At 46.7% G+C, this 10,482-nt stretch overlaps 1 protein-coding gene across 4 annotated transcripts in view; it reads right to left on the bottom strand.

Moving 5' to 3' along the window:
* Positions 1 to 2,057: 2,057 nt before the first annotated feature.
* The window catches only part of Patz1 (POZ (BTB) and AT hook containing zinc finger 1), a 21,671-nt gene continuing 13,246 nt past the window's right edge, over positions 2,058 to 10,482 (bottom strand). Inside the window, exons 4-5 of one of the 4 annotated variants that reach the window (XM_013014464.1) lie at positions 5,021 to 5,158; positions 2,058 to 3,573 (exon numbers count right to left, since the gene is read on the bottom strand). In XM_013014464.1, the coding sequence (XP_012869918.1) occupies positions 3,155 to 3,573; positions 5,021 to 5,158 (557 nt within the window). In that variant the 3' untranslated portion in view covers positions 2,058 to 3,154. The remainder of the gene's footprint in view (positions 3,574 to 5,020; positions 5,159 to 10,482) is intronic. The other 3 variants (XM_013014461.1, XM_013014463.1, XM_013014460.1) reach the window with 3 other exon arrangements.

The raw sequence follows: 10,482 nt of genomic DNA, 5'->3' as shown, positions 1-10,482 counted from the left end.
AGCCACCTTCCCAGCCCCTACATGGCTGATTTTTGTTTTGTTTTTTGTTGGTCATGGGCTTGAACTCAGGGCCTGGCCATATCCCTAAGATCTTTTTGCTCAAGTCTAGTGCTCTACCACTTTGAGCCATAGCACCACTTCTAGTTTTCTGGGGATTAATTGGAGATGAGTCTCAGACTTTCTTGCCCAGGCTGGCTTTGAACCACAATCCTCAGATCTCAGCCTCCTGAGTAGCTAGGATTACAGGTGTAAGCCACCAGAGCCAGGCTGACTTTTTTTTTCCAGTCCTTGGGCTTGAACTCAGGGCCTGGGCACTGTCCCTGAGCTTCTTTTGCTCAACTAGCACTCTACCACTTGAGCCACAGCACTACTTCCTGCTTTTTCTGTCTGTGTGATACTGAGGAATCAAACCCAGGGCTTCATGCATGCTAGGCAAACACTCTGCCACTAAACCACATTCCCAGCCCATTTAAAAAATTTTAAATCTAGCCAGTAATATTTGCTTTCCAACCAGAGTAGCAGTATATTTAGTTATAGTAATGTAGATCTAAATAGTTTTGGGCTTTGTCCCTACTGGTCTATCTTTCTCCCTTTATCAGTGTTCGTTCTGTTTTCTTCTTGTTTGGAGATTAAGTCCTGTTGCTCTTCATTTAGAGATTCTCTTCTTCCCTGAGATTTCTCAAGATGCCCAGAGTGACTGAAGTCTGCCTATCCCCCTTGCTCTTGATTCTGTTCCCATTGACTCTCCCTATGCTTATTTTTTGCCTTGTCTGATGTTCTTTCCCTTTTCTTCATTCAGACATTCATCACTAAGGGTGTAATCTCCTGCTTAGTATCACAAAGGTAACATATCCCACGTCTCTCCTCTCATTCTAGCAGATTGCTGTCTTACTAGGTCATCACTTTCTCCTAGAGTCCCAATCCCTGCCTCACGCACTACCTACCCTCTGGCTCTCATTATCTCCTCACTTAGATACTTTATCCTTTGTACTTCTTTTTTTGTTTTGTTTTTTATTTTTTGTCGGTCATGGGGCTTGAACTGTGGGCCCGGGCTCTGTCCATGAGCTCTTCAGCTCAAGGCTAGTACTCTACCACTTGAGCCACAGCGCCACTTCCAGTTTTCTGGTGGTTTATTGGAGTTAAGAGTCTCACGGAGGGGCTGGGAAGCTGGCTCAGTGGTAGAGCGTTTGCTTTGCATGCATGAGGCCCTGGGTTCGGTTCCTCAGCACCACATAAGCAAAAAGAAAAAAGCTGGAAGTGGTGCTGTGCTCAAGTGGTAGAGTGCTAGCCTTGAGCTGAAGAGCTGAGGGACAGCACCCAGGCCCAGAGTTCAGGCCCCATGACCGGACTCCAAAAAAAAAAAAGTGTCTCATGGACTTTTCCTGCCCAGGCTGGCTTTGATGGTCCTCAGATCTCAGCCTCCTGAGTAGCTAGGATTACAGGTATGAGCCACCAGCGCTCGGCTTCCTTTGTACTTCTCATTCCCACATTTAAATCTGCTTGTTAATTGTCTGTTTCTTCTAAGCTTTATGAGAATTTACTTATTTATTTATTTGTCATTTGTGGGGCTTGAACTCTGGGCCTGGGTACTGTCCCTGTGCTCTTCAGCTCAAGGCTAGCACTCTACCACTTGAGCCACAGCGCCACTTCCAGTTTTCTAGTAGTTTATTGCAGGCAAGAGTCTCATGGACTTTCTTGCCCGGGCTGGTTTTGAACCGGGATCCTCAGATCTCAGCCTCCTGAGTAGCTAGGATTATAGGTGTGAGTCACTAGCACCCAGCTGATGAGGATATCTTGTGAGGCACAAAGTCTGAAACGGTGACTAGCAAAAACAATGAAGATAGCATATAGATATCTGTTGAACAAAATGAACCTGGCAGCTCAATCTTCAATAGGAACATCACTTATCAACCTTAGTAGAGCTTACACAATGACAAGAAAGAGAGATCTCTCATCATTCTGCCCCTAACTTTTCAGTTCAGGGTATGCATTATGCAGCTCTGGGTCCAAGACCACCCCCCACAAATGAAAAACTGGACTCATGGGAACAGGCAGAGTAAGGTACTAGCGTTTTTAATACAGTCTGATCAGACTAATTCACATCACAAGGTCAATCTGGGCTTGCTCATGTGTGATACAACCAAAGTACACAAGGCCCCTACCTGCTGGTTCTCCTACCTTCCTGGCTCCCAACAGCATTGCAATCTCTTACCCTCCTGACCAGACTAGCATTTTTTAAATTTTTGCATAAAACTATTTCTTCCATAGACTTCAAACAATCAACTAGCCAAGTTAATTATAGTACATCTAAACGAAGTTTAATTCTAACCCTAATGTGTGACTGCGGTTTACAAAGAGCTCTGTATCACCTGGGATAGCTTTCAGTAGCAATTCACTACAACTGGTCCTAAAAAAAAAATATAATAATAATAATAATAATTAGAGAATTAAAACCCAACAGCAAGTTGAATGGTTAAAATCATGTAAGAACTGGAATTTGGGGTGGGAGTGTCCTCAATAGCTGAGCTTGTCCTATCTAGTAAAACAGTAGCCTCCAACAGGGCTCAGGAAGACCAAGAGCCCTCTAGGCTAAGCTCAGAGGACAGGTACCCCATGGTCCATTGGATGCTGTAGGCTTCTGGCTTCCTTTAAAACAGTTGGGCATCAAGGTTATGTGTGTGAAGGAGACACTACTGTGGTTTCTTTTGAGGGGTATGGTAAGGGGAAATGAGGAATTAAGAGAAGTGGGAAGGGACCAAAACCACTGAGGTCCTAGAATGCCGTAGGATTTGGCTCTGGGATTGGGATCACTAAGGACTGAGCACCAGGAATTCCAGTTTCCTCACATTAGAGAAAATGGCTGGTGCTGACTTACAGGCCTATGTAGTGTTTTCTGCCCTCGTCTCTCTCTCTCTCTCTCATACCTGGTCTCACAGATATTTCTGCAGAGTATCAGATGAGAATCTATTCTAAAGACCATTGAGGGGATGGGTGATTGAGTGGGAGTAAGGTTAGGGTAGGGGTGGGGGGAGGGGGTTAAAAATGAATAAAAAATCTCTCAGCTACAGAACCCCAACACATTACTTCCCTCCGCATTCACAGCATTTCTCAGTAGTCCCCGGATGGCTGTTCCTGTGGGGACGTTGCATCTGCCTCACTTCCCCTCAGGCCCCATGGGCTGCTGGTCCACCTCAGGATCTACTAAGGATGATGCAAAGGCTGACTGAACAATCTGAAACCCAAAGGACTCGAGGAGAGACATGTTCTGCTGGGGAGAGAAAGGTGAGCCAAGGGCAGGGCCCAGGTCCCCCAGGGGACCCCCAAGGGCCCGGACGTGCACCTTCTGAATGTGTTTGTTCAAGTAGGACTTAGAACGGAAGAAGCTCCCACATTCAGGGCATGGGTACTTCTTCTCCCCGTCAGACTCCATTTTGTTTTTAGGGACAGCCATGTCACAGGAGAAGGAGCCGTTGGCACTCTGCTTCTCAGGTGTCTTCAGGTCACTGGCATCAGAAAGGTCACCATAGGAGTCGGAGCTCTCAATCGGATCCTGATGTGAGCATTTCTGGCCTTCTAGGAAAAAACAAAACATAAAAAAGAGATGAGGCCAAGCTTTGGAAATGCCCTCTCCTAGAGGGGTCATGAGAGGCCAGTTCACAGGCCTCTGGAGGGCAGCCAACAGCCAGCCATTGCCATGGCTTCTGCCATGGAGGTTCAGCTGGTCTGTCTGGGAGACCCGAGTGTCTATGGGTGGGAGGCCATCAGCCTCCCTTGATGTGGACTCTTCATGCAGGTGTGTACATGTATTGCTCACCATCATTTCAGCCTGCTTCAAGAAAAGGGTACAGACAGGGGACCTCTATTGCTTTTGCCCAGCACAACTCAAAGATCCCCACTTCCTAGGTGCTCTCTTGGGTGCTTCTAGGGGTATAATTACTCTAATGATGCCCAGCAGGTATACCAGTGGTCTCATTTCCAGTACCAGACTATCTACAACTCTCACAAGACAGCCAATACCAGAACTTTTCGTGAGGCCCACTACCTGGCAAGACCCCACTGACAGCTCAGACAGAAATCAATCCAAACACAAACCCTGTCTTACTGCCTTCCTCCTACCAAAACCCTTCTGGAGTCATGCAGCCAAAGCACACAGATTTAAAAAGCAACTCTATAAACAGTCTGGTGTCCCCAGCCAGGGGCTCAGGACAAACTAGGCCAAGAGACAACCCTCACTGCTCTGCCTTGTCTGGCCCACACTGGGGTCTTCTATCAAACAGCAGCTTCCTGCCTGGGTCCAGAGTCATGCCAGGACGGGAGGTCTATGATGGGCGCATGGAGCATGCCATCTCCACCAGCTGCTAATCCCTACCACCTCCTGTCCCGAGGAGGAACCAATGTGACACACCACCAAACAACCAGAATCAACATGTAAAGGTGGGCCTGGGAGCTCTCCACAAAACAATTCTGAGTCAGAAGCATCAGGTAGCTCATGGATTGTCATGCATCTCATAAACACAGCCAGTAGCTCTCCAGAGAACAAGCTACCTACAGCAACCGACCACTTCAATCACAGAAGCCAGCCACTGGCTCCCACCCGCTCACAGGGCCAACCAACCAAGGACAAAGCACTCAACCCCAGCTCCACACCATCCTACAGGGCACCAACAGGCAGTGGACAGACCTAGAACGACTCATCATGCAGGCCTCCTCTTCTTGCCCTGGGCCTGGGATGTCCCTGCAGGGCTTCGGGGAGTGAGAGCCAGCCAGGAGAGAAGAAGAAGACTGGGGAAGAGCGGGGGGGGGGGTCGCTAGATCTCCATAGTGCTCTAAAGCCTCACTCACTGCTCTGGAATGAGATACTCAGGGTGACTTTCATCCTAGAGGCCACGGCACTCAGATCTCTGAGCCTCCTCAAGGCAGCCAGAAAGCTGGCAGCTTTCCTGCCTCCCCACGCCCGGCCCAGCGCCCCCACAACACAGTCTGCGCAGAGAAGCAAAGTGCAGAGCAAGGGGTCGCTTGCCTTTGTTGCCATAGGTCCTGGCGCAGTGGAACGCTGCTCCCCCATTCGGGATGGGCTCCTGGTGCCTGGAGACCTGGGGAAGGGGAACACCGTGGTGGGTTTTAACATGGACCTTTAAGTAGGAGGCAGAGGAGAAACCTAAACAAGACAAAAGGAGATGAGATCCCACAGCCAGCAAGAGACACGTCTCTGCTTCCCCACTGCCTCTCCTCTGGGCCGCTCTGGCTAGCATTCCCAGCACAGGTGCACCTAGAAGGGGCTCCTTCCTTGGCTCAAACACAGCTGTAACCACAATGAGCTCAGGCTGGAGGGTGTCACTGTCCATGAATCCGCTTCTCTGCAAGGCTGCATGAAAGGGCCCAGGCCAGCTGCCTGGTGGCCTGGCATGAGATCCTGTTCCTCCTGATAGCGCCAGTGGCCAACTGCCTCTGGACTTACTTGGTGCCTCAGTTGCAAGTGGTTGAGTGATTTCGCACAGCCCCAGGTCAACTGCAGGGACCATGGCTAGAAAAGTGGTCAGAGAAAGACTCCACATAGCAGAAGCCTGCTTAAGACTTCTAGGAAAATCAGCTGGAGATAAAATGAAATCCTCAAGGGATGCCTCCAGGGGATCCCTTTCTTCTGTCTGTTAGGTTATGTTCTAGTGTGTGAATTTTTCTACATTAATAACTGGATTTAGTCGGTTGCCAGTGGCTCATGCCTATAATCCTAGCTACTCAAGAGGCTGAGATCTGAGGATCATGGTTCAAAGCCAGCCTAGGCAGAAAGTCCCTGTGAGACTCGTATCTTCAATTAACCACTCAAAAACCAGAAGTGGCGCTGTGGCCTAAGTGGTAGAGCGCTAGCTTTGAGCACAAAGCGGCTCAGTGCCCAAGCCCTGAGTTCAAGCCCCACAATCACACACACACACACACACACACACACACACACAAAAGGAATAAATGGATTTAACCACTGCTTAACATACTGAAGAACAGAAATAGGAAATGATGTCAAAAGGGCATGGTCCTATCCATGTGGTATTTCTGATTAGGTTTGGGAAGAAGCAAGGATTATCTGTTTGCCTTTATTTTGAAGGAGGAGCAGTCCAGCCATCTTGGAGCCATTCCAGCTTACTCCATAATACTTTGGCCACAAGATCTTTTGGGCTGCCAAGGGCACGTTGTGCTTAGGCTGAGTTCTATAGAAGCCATGAGTCCAAGGATACAGAATCAAGTAGGCTAGTAAAAGGATTTCAACTTGAGTTTCACAGAAAGGAAGTATGCCACTGAATCCCACCTCAGTCAAGGATCACAAAACATCTATAGCAGAAACCAAAGCTTTTAAGTGCAAGGTCCACTTGGGATTCCAGGGCCCTAATAGTTTATATTTAATCCATCCCAGATCTGGTCATCACATTCTCAAGTACTTTCATTCCTTTTTAAAAATTACAGTTAGAGGATTTAGAGTGAGATCCACTGCTGATGGGGAGAGGCTGGAATGTACCATGAGATCTGAGGATCACAGCTCAAAATCAGCCCAAGCAGCAACGTCTGTGAGACTCTTCCCTCCAATTAACCACCAAAAGCTAGAAATGGAACTGTAGTGCAAGTGGTAGAATGCTAGCCTTGAGCAATTAAAAAAAGAAAAGAAAAGAAAGCTCAGGGACAGCACCTAAGCCCTGAGCTTAAGCCCCAGCACCAGGGCTTAACATCAATCTGAACTGATATAGCTGTTTAAGTGCTGCTGGAACTGTAATAAAGGTTCACCTTAGCCAGGTGCCAATGGCTCAAGTCTGTATTCCTAGCTACTAAGGAGGCTGAGATCTGAAGATCACAGTTTGAAGCAGGCACAGGCAGGAAAGTCCAAGAGACTCTTATCTCCAATTAAGCACCAAAAAAGATGGAAGTAGAGCTGTGGCTGAAGTGGTAGCGTGCTGGCTTTGAGCAAAAAAGCTCAGAAACAGTGTCCAGGCCCTGAGTTCAAGCCCCAGGCTCAGCCAAGAACAGAAAGAGAAAGAGGGGGGGAGGGGAGTTTCATCTTTAGTGAACACTACTGGTATTCCCAGGCCTAGCACATTGCACATACTATACTACACTATTCTACAGATTTTTTTTTTTTTTGGCAGTAATCAGGTTTCAACTCAGGGCCTCATACTTGTTAGGCAGGCGCTCTACCACTTGAAACACACTTTTATAGCCCTCCACAGAAATTCTTAATAGTCTATGTGTTGAAAATTATTATAACCATTGAATAAATAGAGGCTTGGTGAAGAAAAAGAGCCTTCAGTAATGTCTACAGCTAAGTGGCAGAACTTGTACTCACTCCAACCCCAAGACCACCAATATTTGGCCTGTAACCACTGGCAAGCAAGCCAATGGGAGCCCGGAAACCTTTTGGGCTTTTTTTTTTTCCTTAACATCCTTTGAATTCTTGCAAAGTTCCTTTGCAAAATGTTCCTTTGAACATTTGCAAGAGCACCTGCAAAGTTCATAAGAAGCTTGTCATGTTGATAGGTTGGAATAGATGCTGCTGGTAAACAAAGGGCAGACTCATGGGAAGCAGATTTAACAAATATTCCTGACAGCAACAGTTGGTGGTTCTGGAACGAAATGTGGGATCAGGAGAATTTCCCTTCATTTCCTAACACACACCTAGACCAGGTACTGCTATCCTGTCCTGCCTAGGAGAGTGAGTTGTCTTGAACTGTGACTTACACGGTTGGTCTGGAGCCAGTCACTGGGAGGACAGACTGGCTGGACTCACATAAACAGTCCCAAGATGGAAGAGTCAGGAAATGAATCAGTATGGGAATGAGGTTCTTAGCCCTGCCCCTTGTTAGGTGGCACTATGGAGGCCAAACCCAGAGACAATGGCCTCTGACAACTAGCACCAGATGTTAGAACTTTCTGATAATATGATGATGCCACTTTAGAAAAGTATTTTTCTTTGGTTGTAAATCCCTTGTAGGGCATCTACATCTCTCATGGCATTAAGGCCAGAGAAAGTCTACTACAGAGTGAATGGGAAAGGAAGAATGGGATGCCCAGAGTTTATATTTACTCTTTGTAGCAAGAACTGCACCAAGGGAATACAGCAGGTGCTCAATAAAGACTTCCTGCATTTTCCTGGAAAACAATTTTGAGAAACAACGTGGCTAGGTCCTTTTAACTTTACCCCAGCTGCAGACTGTACTATCTATAGTAAAACTATCTGGCGGGGTGGCAGGAATGAATCCACAGCTGCCACTTAAAGCTGAGAATTTAAACACAGAGCAACTCAGCATCCAAGTGCTGGAATGAAACAGAAGCTGAGTTTCGGAGCAGAACACATCTTGGAAGCCAGACATATTTAGTTGGAATTTTAAACGCACCCACCCATTCACCACTGATTAACAAAGAGCCACACAGGCAGCTCGATCCAGGCATTCACCCGATGGAGACACTGAGCATACATGTGACTGCCAATACAACAACAAGCCACCACCCTCTCTCTCCAGAGATGGAGAGTTTATTAGTAAAAGGCCAATATTCCTTAGTTGCATTTTCTCCACTGTTATCCTTGCAATTTGCATTCCAGAAGCAAATTCTCCTGAGGCTGCTTTCATCTCTGTAAACTGAGTGGGAGCTGCTTTTCCTGTGTACAAACCCTGGAGGGACAATGGCACAACTGCTCAGTAGAACGACATCAATCCAGAGGAATCATAAATTGTCCACATCCATCCACTTATCTGCTCACCCTTTGAGAAGAATGTTCCTCTACCTTTGATGTTTGAGTCCAAATGTTTCTGTCCAAGACTCTTTTTTTGGGGTCAGTTATGAGATTTAAACTCTGGGGACTAGGAACTGTCCTTGAGCTCTTCAGCTCAAGGTTAGTGCTCTATCATTTTGAGCCACAGCACCACTTCCAGTTTTTCTGGTGGTTAACTGGAGATAGGAGTCTCACGGATTTTCCTGCCTGGGCTGGCGCTGAACTGTGATTCACAGATCTCAGCCTCCCGAATCGCTAGGATAGCAGGCATGAGCCACTAGCACCCAGCTTGTCCAAGACTCTTGACAAGCTGTCCAGTGCATATGCCTATGTTACAAAGACTTTGCTACAGAAAATTTAAAAAGAAGAAAAGCGGGCTGGGAAGATGGCTCAGTGGTAGAGTGCTTGCCTTGCATGCCTGAGGCCCTGGGTTCAATTCCTCAGCACCATAAACATTTGTTCAACATTAAAAAAAAAAAAAAAAGAAGAAGAAGAAGAAAAGCACTAGACCAGGCCCTTCTCTCTTTCAGCTGAATTCTCAACCTGAAGATATAGGCACTAGCCCATAATACTCCTTCTACCACAAATGATCTTCTCTACAAATTGCCTTCCTACTTTCCCATTATTCACAGCCAGGAGTCTCTTTTCATGGTAAAGACTGAATAAGGCCAGTCTACATATAGGTCAATAGCTAGCTGATAGTTTAATGATTTTAGGATTGAAGGCTCTCAGAGGACAACTAGTTTACTCAATTCAGTCTTACAAGCTGGTGTGGCCAAATGCCTAACATTTAGCCTCTGTCTGAACCACTGCAGAGTTGCAAAAATAAGAAATTCATTCATTCATATTAATTGCAGTTCCAGGGCAAGACCTTGACATATAGTAAAGTTTTGCCTTGGAGCCTCACCAAGAAATTCCTGCATTCATAGTCTTGGTGACTACAAGGCAAGGATTACAGAGTTGTCTGCATTATTCTTCCTGCGTGCGTGCGTGCGTGCGTGTGTATGTGTGTGGGGGCTTCCTGAGGCTTTCTGGCTTGTAGCTGGCACTCTACCACTTGAGCTACGCCTGTAAAGTCAGGCTTTTTGCTGGTTAACAGAAGATTCTTGTGGATTTGTCTACTAGCCTTGATCCTCTGATCTCAGTTTCCAGAGTAGCTAGGATTACATGTGTGAGCAATTGGTGCCTGATTAACTCTACATTCTAATTCCAATGTCTCAAAGTCTTTGATATCCAGAAAGAACTTCATCCTCTTCCTAGAAAAAAAGCCTTCTAGCTAGGCTCCAGTGGCTCACACCTATAATCCTAACTACTCAGGAGGCTGAGATCTGAGGATTGTGGTTCAAAGCCAGCCCGGGCAGGAAAAGCTGTGAGATTCTTATCTCCAATAAACCACCCGAAAACCAGAAGTGGCGAAAACCAAGCAGTAGAGCACTAGCCTTGAGCTGAAGATCTGACAGACAGAGCTCAGGCCCAGAGTTTAAGCCCCATTACTAACCAAAAAAAAAAAAGAAAGAAAAAGGAAAGAAAGAAAAGAAAAGAAAGTCTTCTGTCCTCTTCCAAGTCCCTCCTTTTTGTGAGTATTTGTGTATGTGTGTCTTCCCATTTCTGCCTAAGGAATGAACCTATAGATAGCATCCTGCTCCTTCACTTCTGTTTTGTTTTGTTTTTTGGCGGTTGTGGGCTTGAACTCTGGGCCTGGGCGCTTGTCCCTCAGCTCTTCAGCTCAAGGC

Source organism: Dipodomys ordii, unplaced genomic scaffold, assembly GCF_000151885.1.
Source record: "Dipodomys ordii isolate 6190 unplaced genomic scaffold, Dord_2.0 Scaffold23, whole genome shotgun sequence".
Taxonomy (NCBI): Eukaryota; Metazoa; Chordata; class Mammalia; order Rodentia; family Heteromyidae; genus Dipodomys; species Dipodomys ordii.
Note: the sequence above shows the minus strand (reverse complement) of the source record. Positions and strands in the feature narration are given on the sequence as shown.